Source organism: Onychomys torridus, chromosome 4 (assembly GCF_903995425.1).
Source record: "Onychomys torridus chromosome 4, mOncTor1.1, whole genome shotgun sequence".
NCBI lineage: Eukaryota > Metazoa > Chordata > Mammalia > Rodentia > Cricetidae > Onychomys > Onychomys torridus.
Window position 1 is genome coordinate 118,673,177 of NC_050446.1, and position 14,905 is coordinate 118,688,081.

Sequence of the window (14,905 nt, forward strand, 5' to 3'; positions counted from 1 at the left end):
TTCCTCCCATGGACAAGCCCCTTGTTCCCTCCAGTTTCCTGCATCCTTTCTCCTGGTAAGCTTTTAGTCTCATCTCCAAGCTCAAGCAAGTCCCAAAGCTCCCCTGTGTGGTTGCACAATCTATATACTATACACTGACATCCAGCCAGGGGCTGCATGGGGCTGATGTGCAGGCTGGGTTCCTTGCCAAACCATGTGGCTGTCTGCTGCTGGATATTTGCACGCTGTGTGAAGATGTGTCATTGTGAACAGCCAATAGCTAGGCAGGGGACGTTAGGTGGCAGAGAGGGAAACTGAGGGGATGAATCAAGGCACATGAGAGATGTCATTGAGACACACAGTTGGACATACAGAATGGAGGAGAGGTAAAATACCATGTGGCAAAATGTAGATGATTAATAGAAACTGGTTAAGTTATAAGAGCTGGTTGGAAACATGCCTAAGCTAAGGACAAGCATTCATAATTAACAATAAGTCTCTGTGTCATTATTTGGGGGCTGGCAGTCCCAAAAGGAAGTCTGACAAGAAAGTACAACTACTTTGGCGCCCAACATGGGGTCATGTATATCCACACAGAGCCCGAGAAAGCTGAAAAAAAAGTCATGGAGCCAGACATGACTTCTTAGTAACTGCCATCTCCCAAGCAGGCCCAGTGCTAGCAGTGTACAGAGATGCAGCTCTTTTGAGAGGCCCTGCTGTGCAGCTGAGCACTTGAGCAGCCTGCACTCTACTCAGCACTAGGTACAAACTGCAGCACAGACACAACAACCTCCCAGAACTGAGATGGTTAGGCGAGGTGTGGCTGGGACAGGTGTGGCTGGGACAGGTGTGGCTGGGACAGTCAGGTGTGGCTGGGACAGTCAGGTGTGGCTGGGACAGTCAGGTGTGGCTGGGACAGGTGTGGCTGGGACAGTCAGGTGTGTCTGGGACAGGTGTGGCTGAGACAGTCAGGTGTGGCTGGGACAGTCAGGTGTGGCTGGGACAGTCAGGTGTGGCTGGGACAGGTGTGGCTGGGACAGGTGTGGCTGGGACAGGTGTGGCTGGGACAGTCAGGTGTGGCTGGGACAGTCAGGTGTGGCTGGGACAGGTGTGGCTGGGACAGTCAGGTGTGGTTGGGACAGTCAGGCGTCGTTGGGACAATCAGGTGTGGCTCCCACCACTGCCTGTGGACCTGAAGAGGACAGAGTCAGCCACCAGCGCCATGTGCTTAGCCAGCCACACAGTGGAGTGCCTGACCATTTAAAGTTTGTTTCCCATAGTCAGAGAAGGCTGCAGACTTTGCAGAGAAGGCTGCAAAAAGTCAAGTCCATGCTGAGAAAACCTCTGAATAGGTACAGGATGCTTGAAAATGTGCTTAGATGCTGAAGAAAGAAAAGAAAATGGATAAAGTCATAGAAAAAATAGTTTAAAAATTAAAGTCTTTAAAGAGAGAGTAAAGTAATATAAAATAAATAAGCCCCAAGAGGATGGGAAATATAACACAGGATGTCTGGATCCTGTATAGCACTTTAAATTTTTTAAATGCTAATGAACAAAAAATGGCAGCTGCTGAGAGATATTGGATTGTGGGAAAAACTACTGAATTAAACCAGAGATATAAATATTTTAAGAATGTCTTAACTTTAGAATGGAAGCAAAAAAATGTTCTGTGTTTGGGGAGAGGTGTGCCTTTGTTTCCACAGGAAACAAAAAGCTATGGATTCCTTCAAAATTAATAAAGATGAGATTTAATTGGGGGAAACCTCCTGAAAATCTTGGCTGCAGACATGAAGGAAGAAATCAAGAAAAACTGTAAGACAGGTGACGTATAAAGTTGATCCCTGGACATGGGAACAGCTCTCAGACTGGATGAGACATGATAAATCTTGTTAGCTACAGAGTTCTCATGACTTATTATTACATGCCATATTTTCATATGGCAAGGATGAAGATTTATATTACAGTTTGATTATACCATCCAAATGGACTTAAAAAGTTGACAGACGTCTTTTACCTGCTCAAACATGGAACAGAGAATCATCTTCATGTGATTTGTGCACACTGCACATTCCATACTTGTGTTAATGCAGATATGTATGTTACCTTTAAAAGTTTCTGTGTTTTCAGGGGAAAAAAAAAGGACCAGACATCAATGGAGACAAGTAGCCCAGGTGATCTAGCCTCTCAGAATGTCTTTGTTGCAGTTTCCTCAACAATTTGTATCCAGAACAACTTCAAAGCAGCTAGCTGAGATGGTCCAGCCTCACAGACTATCCAGCCAGGACTTCAGTTAAGCCCTGCACTTTCCCAATACACAGAGACTAGACAACAAATGGATACAGCTAGCTCTCCCAGGACTTAACCATTATCCCAATTTTCTCAGAGTCCCCTGAAGAGGCCATCACCCCCAGATAACAGGAAGTAATTTTAAGAACATGATGCCTACATTCCTGAGAGATGGGGTCAGTGGTTTGGGATATTTGTCATTGTTTAGGGGTATTGGTTGTAAATTGTTACTGCTTATGGTAAGGGAGGATAAAAGCAAGGGAGGTTAGATTCAAGGATCTATTTTCCAAAAGAAGAAGTGGTGATACAGAAATGACAGGATAAAAGGATAGATTATTAAATCTACTTTTAAACTAAAAAGTAACTATCAATCTCAAATATTTTACATTGGTATGGATTTTTGTATATTTATACAAATTTAAGATTATTTTTGTTATAACATGCTGTATATATGTTTCTACTCTTGTTTAAGGTATTTTTGTATATTGATAAAAATTTAAGGTTATTTTTGTTATAACACACTGTAAGGTAATATACCTATGTGGCTCATTTAAAAATGTAATGTAAAGTTCTAGTTCTTGAAAGCTATTATTATAAACTGTTTAGGATAATTTCAAAATGCAGGTTATGGTTGGGGATTTAGCTCAGTGGTAGAGCACTTGCCTAGCAAGTGCAAGGCCCTGGGTTCGGTCCTCAGCTTAAAAAAAAAAAATGCAGGTTAGTAGTTATCTATAACAATCAAACTTGTAGTCAAATTAGGTATGTTTTCAAGGTCAAACAGAGACATTTTTAGATAGAGAGATGTTTTTCAACACTTCAGAGACTTACCAAATATAGCATTTAAGATGTTTTAATAACATAAGGCTTTTCATGACAGCATCAATTTACTTCAGAGATGATGGGCATTGAAGAATCTCCATATGGAGTTTGCTTTCAATGTGGCAAAGCCAGCCATTGGGCAAGAAACTGCCCTTGCCTCAATTGCTTACAGTATGCTGTCCACACTGGACAAGCAGGACACAAAAGAAGGTGACTGCCAAACTTTGCCAAGACAGGGTAGGACAGTTCTTCAAAATTTTCCTGCTTCACAAAAATGTCTGTCAGATATTCTAGGCCTGTAGGCCCAAGATAGATGCCCCAACGTTGCAGAGGAATCTTGGGTGACTGTCCAGGCAGCCAGCTGTTTCTGTCATTTCTATAGTTTTGGAAGTTGTTTTCTCTGTACTTCCTGTTTACTCAGGTAATATTATATCCTTACTCAGGTGTTTGATGGGGTTGAAGATTAGATAGTTATACTGTTTTCTTTGTTACCAGGTTCAAAAAGAAACTTACAAAAGAGATATAAAGTTTATAAGGTTGAGAGACATAAAAGCTTAAGTCATCCATCTAAGAAAATGTTTTTAGGTCTAAAAAGATACTTTTAGATTGGTAATACAAGTTATAATAGAAGGCATTACATGTAAAACTTTGGACTTATCAAGAGAGATAGATAATAAAGTAATTTCTCTGAATTGCCAAATACAAATGGACTGAGTATTGTAAATGTAATTCTTACCTGATAATTGTTCTTATTGTATATAGTTTTACTATGTCAGAGTTAAAACATTTCCTTTTTATTTAGACAAAAGGGGGAAATGTTGTGGGATATTTGTACAGTGTGTGAAGATGTGTTGTGATTAGTTTAATAAAAACCTGAATGGCCAATAACTAAGCAGAAGAGGTTACATTGGATGTCTGGGCAGAGAGAGAAACTGAAGGGATGAATCTAGGCACATGAGAGATGCCAGTGAGACACAGAAGGAGTCGGACATACAGAATAGAGGAGAGGTAGAAAGCCATGTGGCAAAATGTAGATTAATAGAAACTGGTTAAGTTATGAGAGCTAGCTGGAAACAAGCCTAAGTTAAGGCCAAACTTTCATAATTAGTAAGTCTTTGTGTCATTATTTGGGGGCTAGCAGTCCCAAAAGAAACTCCGACAAGAAAGTCCAACTACAACTAACTGTCTACAGTGAAGAAGGAGCCCTCTTCTGACTGGTCTGCAAATAAGAGGCATCTTTACATGATTTGTGTGAAGGCATCACAGAGGCCAGCTGTAAAACGGATCCTCTCTGGCTTTCAGAAGTGTTCCTTTGCTTGTTCCTGCTTCCTCAGATGCCCTTGGCAAGCTCAGCCTGGTCAAAACCAACCTGGAAACTACAACACCAAAGCTTGTGGCCCTTCTGGTGCTGTGCATCCCAGACAGTGGCACCTCCATCCAGTCATCTAGCCAGAGAACTGGCACTGACCTGTGTGCTTCTCTACTCCCCAGAATCCTCCAGTCCTGCTGATTCCAACTCCTGTGTCTGCTGAGTCTCTCTCCACCTCTCCTTATTGAGTCCTTGCTCTGAACCAGACCAAGATCCTCCTTCTTGATCTTTCTGTTCCAAACTTATTACACTTCCAAAACATCTCTGAAGTAAAGAGTTTTGTTTTTGTTTTTTTTTTAAAGTCCTACAGTATCTTCTCATTTCCAACTAAAGAACAACACCACACACAAAACCAGGAAAGCCCTCTGTGAGCTAGCCACTCCTTCCTGCTCATGCTTCACCATGAGCCTCTACACCTCTGTCTCTGTGGCTTTGCACAGGCTGAACCCTCTAGCTCGGGTATCCTGCTCCACAATTTTCTCCCATCCTCCTATCTTTTCCTCACCCTCTAAGACCCAGACCCAGCTATATCATCTAGCTAGGGCTTCACAAGGAGTAGATGTTCAACAAGTGTTCATTATATGATTAGAGAAAAGATGGATGTACCATGTCATGAAATGGCTGACTGCATGTGGCAGTTGTCCTGTGAAACAGTTTTGTGTTTACATATTTCACATGATACCTGTTGTATGATATAAAACATACCATTATGTAATATATAACATATCATACTGGGTCTTTTTGTTTGTTTTTGTTTGGTTGGTTTTTTTGTTTTGTTTTGTTTGGTTGTTTTCAAGACTAGGTTTCTCTGTAAAGCTTTGTGCCTTTCCTGGTTCTCACTCTGTAGACCAGGCTGGCCTGGAACTCACAGAGATCCACCTGCCTCTGCCTCTCAAGTGCTGGGATTAAAGGCGTGCGCCACCACCGCCCAACTTCATACTGTTATATGATAGCTACTTGTCTACATATCCATCTCTGCAACTGTGAGCTCCTTAGGTGAGTCCTAGTGTCTAGCTCACTCTGAATGCTCAGCTCCATACACAGTGGACAATATCTAGAGATAGAGGGAGAAGATGTAGCAAATAGGATGCCAACATTCATGAGCCATCTAAGACTACATAGTGAGATCCTGTCTAAAAGACAGGTGGAGTGGGGAGAGAGGACTCGGTCATGAGCGCAGTGCCCTCATGAACATGCTGCTATTGAGGAATTATTCTGAAAAGTAGAATTTGGCATGGATATCTGGATTAGGAGCTTCAGTCAAAAAGTGTCTCTACAGCTGAGCATGGCAGTATATGCCTGTAATATCAGCTCTACAGAGGCAGAGGCAAAGTTATCCTGAGATACATAGTGAGTCCCAGGCCAGCCTGGGCTTATCAAACGAGAAGATGTCTCAAACAAACAAACAAATAAGAATCAGAATGCATTTCTAAGCTGGGTGAGGTGGCTTTTGTCTGTAACTTAGGATCTGCAGAGCAGAGGCAAGAAGACTGTAAACTGGAGACTAGCTGGAGCCAAAGGTTAAGACCTTGTCTCAAAAAACAAAAATACCTCACTAAACCAGATGGGATGGTACATGTCTTATAATCTTAGTGCTTAGCTGAGGCAGGAGAATCATTCCTTTGAGGCCAACCTAGGTTGTATAGTGAAACTCTGAATCAAAAAACAAAAGGCCTAGGAGTGGTGGCACACATCTTTAATCCCAGTACCAGGGAAACAGAGGTAGATGGATCTCTGAATTTGAGGCCAGTCTGATCTATGTAGCAAGTTCCAGGCCAGCCAGAGCTACACAGTGAGACCCTGTTTCAAAACAAAACAGAAAATCATCCTAAAAAGCCAAAAGGAATTCTGAAAGAAAGAGATGGGGAGGAAGAGGAAGAGAGGAAGAGAAAGCAGAGGAAGAGAGGAAGAGAAAGCAAGTGAGAAGCAAGAGAGTCCCTGTTAGTTGATTCCTGGCTGGTGTCTATACTGAACTACACTCATATTCTCAGGCCCCTCCCAATTCCGTATGTCACTATAGCATTTTAACATAGAGTCAGCTGCTTACATCCAATTTAAAAATAAGCAAAGGTCTGAGTTTCTCCAAAGAAAATACATAAATGGCCAATAAATTCATAAAAGATGTCCAACATATCACTTACTAGTCATTAGGAAAATACAAATCCAAACAACAGGGAGATAGCATGCCACCCCCACAGGATGGCTAAGATGGGAAAAACAAAGAGATGTCACTAAGTGTTGAGGACAGGGATAAGCTAGAATTCTGCACATTCTGTCAGGGATGTAAGACTACAGTATAGCCACTTTGGAAAACAGCCTAATAATGTATCCCAATGATAAACACAGAGTTATTATGTGAAAGAAAAATTCACTCCTACGTATATGCCCAATAGAAACGAAGCATAAATCTAAACAAAACTGTGTACAATAATTCAGATAAGAGAACATAACAATCTAAAATAGAAGCAATATGCCCATCAATTGATGGATAACCACAGTATGGATGTCATTCAACAAAAGGGAATAAAGTCCCCATGGATACTAAAATATGGCTAGACCTTGATACCACCATGCTAAAGCAAATGAAGTCAGCCACACAGGACAACATGCATGATGCCATTTGATTTTTGTTTTTTGTTTTTTTCAAGACAGAATTTCTCTGTGTACCCCTGGCTGTCCTGGAATTCACTCTGTAAACCAGGCTGGCCTTGAACTCACAGAGATCCACTTGTATCTGCCTCCCAAGTGCTGGGATTAAAGGCGTGTGCCACCACTGCCACCACATGATGCCATTTGAATGAAATGGCCCAAACAGGCAAATTTAGATGTAGAAAGCAAACTGTTGGTTATTTGGGGGAGGGGGATAAAGGTGGTTTGTGGGGATGACCACTGGTGGGCACAATTCACCCACCAAACAGGCATTCTTTGAGAACCCACTCTATACCAGGCTGTAGGCTAAATGTCCAAGACACAGTGATTAATAACCTTAGTCTCAGGCTAGCAAGATGGCTCAGTGTGTAAAAGCACTTGCTACCAAGCCTGATGACCAATCATTGATCCCCAGTACCCATGTGGTGGAAGGAGAGAACTGACTCCGGAAAATTGTCATCTGACCTCCAATAGGCTCCGAGGCACATGTGCCTCCCCCCAATAGACAAATGTAATAAAACTACAAATAAAAGATAAATAAATTCAGGCCCTGTGTTGATAAATTTAAGTGTTTGGGGAGGAAGACATAAAATTGCTCCATATATGGTTACCAGCATGATAAGCTCTGCTTATCCAGCTGACAGCTGTCCCCTGGGACTGTAGAAATACGAACAGCAGGCCTGAGAGCTAGCTAGGAAGGGCCTCTTTCTTAGAACCAGAAGATCAGGAAAGGGGCCCCAAAAGGAAGGTCAGGCTAACAAAAAGTGTGAGCTTACCAATACCACCAAGGGGAAGTAATACTACATGCTCCTCAAGTCTTCAGAAACAAAGCCCAGGCTTCCCAGTAGGGCCTCCTCACAGCTGAATAATCCAAGATGAACAACCCCAAGAATAAACATATAGTCATGCACAAACCACAAGTGGTCTCACTCGGTCTCTTTCTCATCCACTAACCTGTGCTCACATGTACCATATACAACCACAACCATGACCCACACTTCAGTCCACACCCCAAAAAGTATATAAACACTTTACGTAAACAAATACACACAGGCCACCATACCCAGCTGGCTCCTGCTCCACTCTTCATTCTCTGGGGTGTTGGCAGTAGGCTGTCTCTCTGGATCTTTTCCTTCTCCTTGCTTCTGCAGAAAGAAAGCCTGACTCCAGCTTCCTGTCCTCATGGGTTGGGATGTAAGTTTAGCCTCTGATCCCTGGCCCCTGCCTGGCTCTCTGGTCCAGTGTTATGCCCGAAATCGAAAGAGTTTCCTCTAGGGCACTGCAAGATGTCTGCTCTTTCAGTCAGTCATTGCTTGAGTCTGGACCACTGGGGGAGGTATGGATTCATGTGAGTACACACATGTATCCTTGTCACACGGCCTGACTACAACTTTCATTCCCAGATGGGGAAACTGAGTATATAAACATCTGCTCTGTGCTGATTTTACCTGCCTCAGAGAACCTTCCTGCATCTACAGCTTCAGCCCTGTGTTTCTTGACCTCTCATTTCAGTACTAGACTCCAGAGGTTTCTTTTTCCATGGCCACACATCTACTTAGAGTGCCAGTTCCCTTGTGTGTGCTGGAACCTTGACACCAGGCCAGGATGGGAGCCACAGAAAATTAGGAGAGTGATTTGTAGGAGGTGTGGTCAGGAGGTAGAGGCAGAAAGATAGGGGTTAAGGCCAGTCACATCTACTGAGTAAGTTCAAATCCAGCCTGGGCTATATACTAAGTGATTCATTCCTTCCTTCCTTCCTTCCTTCCTTCCTTCCTTCCTTCCTTCCTTCCTTCCTTCCTTCCTTCCTTCTTTCCTTCCTCCCTCCCACCTTCCTTCTTTCCTTCCCTCCCTCCTTTAATTAGGTCTAATGCCTGATTCAAAATGGAACCAGAAAATATGGGAGTAGGTCACAACAGGAGCACCAACACCCGTCTTGGATTGAGAAGACTACAAAACTGAGGCTCCAGCTTCACACTTCTCCCCCGAGCCCCTCTTTTTACCATGGCCTCTGGCTCCGATTCCTCTGACGGGCTCTGGTACTCCCTATGTTTCCTCTTCTTCATGGGTTTTAGGAGCTCAGAAGCGATGGTACAGCCTGAGTTTTCTACTATGACTGACCTACAAAAGGAACAGTCTCATTTGAGAAAAACAAAACAACAATAAAAAAAAAAAACCCAAAACCCTATACATTTTGTGGTATATAGTGGATCCATATTTTCCTAAGCACGGAGCCGGAAAGGGACCTTAAGGTCTAAAACCCGGGCGAGAAAGGCTGTAACCCTCGTTCTTACCGCTTCTGAAAAGGCGGAGGGCAGCGGTCACCTGAAGAACCAAGGTCTGGGGCAGTGCCTTGTTGAGGCCCACAAGTCTGGCACTCACGGGAGCTCGCGTCCTTTGGGGGTTCCCGAGAGGTGACTTCTTGAGGGCTCCGGTGGACATTTTCTGTGGGAGCCCACTGGGCCTTAGTCTTCCCACCCCTGGACAACCACATCCAGGCTCCGCCCACATCCCTACAGCCCATCTCCTTCAAGCCTTCTCTACTTAGGACTGACTCCGGTTACATCCCCATCCAAGAGTCCTCAGGGAGCTCAAGCCTCACCTACCCACGCATTGCCCTGGGGAGTAGGATCCTACCAGGGTGCTGGGTGCCTGTATCGCCTCCAGTAGGGCCACCTTCATGTCTGACCAGCCCTTCTTGCTGTCGTTCTGGGCATGGTGGTCGTTCTACTCCCATCATATTCAGTGGCGCGTACTCGCTTATCCGGAACTGGAAGATGCAGAAAATTCTGAGGACTGTGACTTCTACACTAGCTCTCCACCCACCTTGGGTCACACACACTTTATTTTGCTCTGCCAGCAACACTTCAGGTCTATAGACTCCGCCCACTCTCCCCCCAACCACGCCCCCACCTACAGAGCCAGTCCCTGGATGACTCACTAAACCACGCCCTCCACCCTCAGACTTTCCGCCTCAAGCCCCGCCTTAAACCCACATGCCCCGCCCCACAGCTGCCAATCCTCTTGGACACTAACCCGCAGGCCACTCCCAGCTGAAGGTGTGGAAACCCCTGTCCAATCCAGAAGCCTGACTGTGCTATTGGTCCCTGGCCCGGTGCTTAGCTGTGGCATAATGGTGGCGGTAACTGGTTCACTGCTGCTAGTCACACGCTCCAGGGTGCCCACATGGACTGGTTCCCGGGGATAGGACACATCCAGGGCAGTGCTGGGCATACCAAGGGTGGCTGCATTGGCTAGAAACAGATACTCAGTAAGACAGGACACAGATGAGCCTGGTGACCCTGCCTCCTGCCACACGTGTGTATGCAGGTGAAAAGCAGAGCATGGTGGCACATGCCTTTAATCCCTGCAGAGGCAGGCAGATCACTGAATTCGAGGCCAGCCTGGTCTACAAAGTGAGTTCCAGGACAGCCAGGGCTACACAGAGAAACCCTGTGGCAAACAAAACCAAACAAAACACAATTAATAAAAAGATAGAAAATTGTCATCCCTGTCTGCCCTCTACCCACACCCTCTGGAGCAAGAATGTGACCTCCAGACCTCTAACTTTGACTTACTAGGAATAATAAAGGCAGTTGCAGGTAGGTGAGGATGGGAACCTGTGCTGTCTCTGGCCACCAGGTGCACACTGACCTCCCCTGTGGAAGACCCCTTCAGTGTCCTTAGTATCTCCATTTCTGTGCGCCCCTCCATCCAGAAGAGTCTACAAATCAAACACAGCCACCAGGATGATGAGGATGGGGAAGGAAGGGGCTTTTTGGAGGAGAAACTGGTCACTTTCACATCAGCATCATGCTGAGAAAGGTCTCATCTCTGAGAGGAGTAGAATGTCCTAGGACACTAGCACAGGTCTGACTCCTGGCCTTCACCCAGGTTATTGACAGAACTCTGGCCAGGCCCTGCGTCTTCCCCTGCCCATTATTTGCGAGGATGGGCGTAATGGCATGTGTGAGGGTACCATACACAGTGTGTACAGAAATGGCTTAGAGGGAGTATGATTCAGGCCAAGGTTGTTTTGGCCAGTGACAAAGCCCAGGCTAAGTCCAAATAATCTCTTTCTTGAGCCCCAACTTCCATTCCCTTTCTTTGAAAACTCAAAGTCTTCAGGTACCATATTCTACTCCATCCAAACAGGGTTGGTCCTTGTAGAAGTGACATCTTTCCTCATCTTGTTCTTTTGTGTTTCCCTGTACACTACTCTCACCAAACCCAAACATAGCCGTGAATGATTAGTTTAAAGAGGGGTATAATGCCTCGGTGGAAGACTCTCTTGAACAAATGCACGTACCTGAATAGCAAAAGGGTAGCATATGAAAACCCAGTCAGCACAAGGTCCAGAAGCTGGAGGTATAAGCTTATTGGCAAAGCACTTAACTAGCATGCATGAATCCTGTGTTCAAATCCAGCAGCAGAGGGGTTGGGGGATGGAGAAGAGGAGGGGAGGAGAGGAGAGAGAATAGTATTCTGTAGCATGATTGCTACTCAGCTGTCCCTTAGGAGCCCTGGTTTAAATGGTAAGGAAGGAGCATGAGGCTGAGTCCAGGATAGAGTCTTGAGTTAGATGCTCAGCTTCTCCACATTTTCACCTGTGACTCCAGAGAAGCAGCTTTCCCACTCTGGGCCTGAGTTTTCTTTTCTTTGCCTTTTTTTAAAAAAACACATGGGATATTTATTATATATACAGTGTTCTGTCTGTGTGCATCCCTGCAGGCCAGAAAAGGGCACCAGATCTCATTACAGATGGCTGTGAGCCACCATGTGGATGCTAGGAATTGAACTCAGGACCTCTGGAAGAGCAGCCAGTACTCTTAACCTCTGAGCCATCTCTCCAGCCCCCTTTTCTTTGCCTTTTTTGTTTATTGTTTGAGAGAGGGTTTCTCTGTGTAGCCCCGGTTGTCCTGGAACTCATTCTCTAGACCACGCTGGCCTCGAACTCACAGAGATCAGCCTGCCTCTGCCTCCTGAGTACTGGAATTAAAGGCATACACCACCACTGCCTAGTGAGCCTCAGTTTTCTTAACTGTAAAATAAAATAAAGGTGGTAATGGCACCTACCTGAAGGGGCTTTGGTGAATGCTGGCTGTGAGGTTAGTGAAACCAGCAAGTCTTTGACAAATAGAAATCCTCTCCCTTTAGACAGACACTCCAGGTTGTTTGGCAGCTTCTAACCAATACCATGGACACTGCCCACTTGCAAAATCAGGTTGCAATGGCTGCTGTCTTGTGCCCACCCTCCCTCTCTCTCTTTCTTACTGTTCTTGTGTGCTCATTTATTTCCAAGAGTTTCCTCCCTAAAATGGAATACATTACAGATGTCTATCATTGCAAGTATAAAGCCATGGTATAAACAGATAAGGTCAGATATGTGACCTAATTTAAGAAGCATTCAACCCAAACAAGATGAATTTATAATCCAGAATTCCCCAAATTTCAATCCAATTTCTTTTGCTTTTTACAACTTAGAGATATTGACTTTCATTTTATATGTACAGTTGTGTTTACTGGAATGTATGTCTGTGCACCACGTGCATGCAGTACCTGCTGGGGCCAGAAGAGGGCTTCTGATCCCCCTGAAACTGGAGTTCCAGATGGTTGCCAGACACTATGTCGGTGCTGGGAACTGAACCTGGGGCCTCTGCAAGAGCAACAGGTGCTCTTAACCCTGAGCCATCTCTCCACCCATGCCTTTGTATCACTTTAATTTTTTATTTAAAATACTGACGATCATGAAGAGTGGCTGCTTATTCAAAGAACTCTTTCAAAAGCCAGTCCCATGTGTCTCAGAGAAGCAGCTGAAGATGCCCTTTCTGATTGGGCTTGCTGTCTGCTCTCAGCAAGTCCTGGAGAACCAATGAAGTGCCAGCATTGCTTTATGCTCTGGGGACACTGGTGCTATCAAGACAAAGGGCTCTCATGAGGCTTATACCTTAAAGATAAAGGATGAGGGTGGAGCTGGAGACATATTTGAAAGTTGTTGTACACAAATGATATTTAGGACATAGAGGGGAATGCAGAGAAAAGAGTGGAGCACTGGCACACCAAAACAATTACAGGTTGGGAGGGCAAAGGAAATCCAGTGCCAGTGTGAGCAAAGCCTGCAGCGATGGGAGGAGTCAGAGGAGGCCCCCCTTCTGGAGACTAAGGGAGACAACTGTCAGCCATCAGCCTCAGGTTCTCCAGAATTGGCCAGGGTACTCTCATTCATATGTTCTCTCCCCAAGTCAGCTCTAGATGATCAGGTGACAGAGGGCTACAAAAGCCCCATCCCTTTACCTTCATTCAAGGCATCTCTGCAGGGTTGTCTCAGGTTTAGGGCGTCCTGCTCCACAGGCTGAGGCCTCTGTTGAGAGTCTACCAGCATTTTACCATCTCTGTTCCATCTTGCTGGCTTCACAAGGCTACTCCCACAAACCTACACTTAAATCTGTGTTTCCAGGGAACCCTACTTAAAACGAGGGTAGTTGCACAGAGATGTTCAATAAAAAATTTTTTGAATGTGTCCACACTGCTGTCTCTTGCTGTCTGTCAAGCTTTCCACACACACTCCACCCAGAGCCCTTTGAGGGCTTGTATACAGTAGACACCCAATAAATGCCCTGGTGGTAAGTGTTGGGGAGAGGGGAGATAGTGCTGGAGGCACACAGAACTTGGGGAGGGTCCCCTAGCTCGCTCCCGCCAAAGCTGCAACATAACGCTAGCTAGCGGGTGGAAGAGGCCCTGAGCGGTTGGAGTGTCCAAACCCGCCACCAGCCTCCCCAGACTAACTAATGCAGACAGTCGCGGGCGGGGCGGTCACTGATCCATACGCTCTGCAGAAGGGTTACTTTTTTTAAACGCCAAAATGGCGGAATTCTTTAGCTTTTTCTTTCCCGCTTCATAGCCATTTTTTTTTTTAAATCTCATTTTCTGTTAAAAATATTGAAAATTAATGACAGTGGAAAGTTTGCCAAATGGCCTGTGGAAACCCCAAACTCGCCCTCCACACCCTCTCATTAATGGAAACTCTTAATTGATTACATCTCTTTGCAAGGCCGAGCCTCTGTCCTCCCCGCCGCTCTGGATGCAGATAGCAGTGCCCGTGGGCTTGCTCGCCCGGCATCCCGCAGCCCCCACAGGCAGCGCCCATCCTTTGGTCTGCGGAGCCACCTCCCCAGCCAGTGGTCGGTGCGGCAGGCGCTGGGAAAGGACCTGGGGCGGGGCCCACAGGACACCAGCACTCGCCGTGCTGGCCGGCTGGGACCCGGGTGTCATGTTCTGGGAGCACCCAGCCCGAGCCCACCGACCCGTGCTTACCTGCAAGGCTAGCGGGTGCAGCCCGCGCCAAGTGACCGTGGGAGCCCGGTGCGGCGCGCGCCTGCGCACACGGGCGCGGGGGGGGGGGGGGGGCGTTCCCTGCAAAGCGCAACGCGGAGCTCCTTAGCCGCCTAGTCTGAGCGGCCACGGACCCATGTTGCTGCTTTGCTTTGGGTCGGAACCCGGGGGTGGGATGCAGGCAGGCTTAATTGCCGCTTCCCCACGGGACCCGCTAGCTTCTCAGGAGAAGTGGGTAGAGATTCTTACAGTATTCTGGGAAACACGGAGCCTGGAGCAGCACCCAGCCTGATGGACCTCCAGCTGAATGGTCTGTACCAGGCAAGGCGCACCCCTGCATACACCTGGGTCCCACATTTGGAGAAGGGGACTTCAGGAGTTTTGGGCAACTCTGCAAGGACGGGTGAAGAGCACGCACAGCAAGAGCAAGGAAGCCTGGCACCATGCAGGTCTGGCCTTGAGCTTGCCTGGCAT

The 14,905-nt window shown here is 46.1% G+C and overlaps 1 protein-coding gene across 2 annotated transcripts in view; it reads right to left on the bottom strand.

The window, feature by feature from the left end:
- The window catches only part of L3mbtl1 (L3MBTL histone methyl-lysine binding protein 1), a 35,985-nt gene extending 21,516 nt beyond the window's left edge, over window positions 1–14,469 (bottom strand). The window contains exons 1-7 of one of the 2 annotated variants that reach the window (XM_036185120.1): window positions 14,414–14,469; window positions 10,678–10,823; window positions 10,136–10,353; window positions 9,737–9,869; window positions 9,394–9,544; window positions 9,103–9,220; window positions 8,166–8,247 (exon numbers count right to left, since the gene is read on the bottom strand). In XM_036185120.1, coding sequence (XP_036041013.1) covers window positions 8,166–8,247; window positions 9,103–9,220; window positions 9,394–9,544; window positions 9,737–9,869; window positions 10,136–10,353; window positions 10,678–10,813 — 838 coding nt within the window. In that variant the 5' untranslated portion in view covers window positions 10,814–10,823; window positions 14,414–14,469. Of the gene's footprint in view, window positions 1–8,153; window positions 8,248–9,102; window positions 9,221–9,393; window positions 9,545–9,736; window positions 9,870–10,135; window positions 10,354–10,677; window positions 10,824–14,413 lie in introns of both variants that reach the window. The other variant, XM_036185121.1, reaches the window with a different exon arrangement.
- Between the last annotated feature and the right edge of the window lie 436 nt (window positions 14,470–14,905).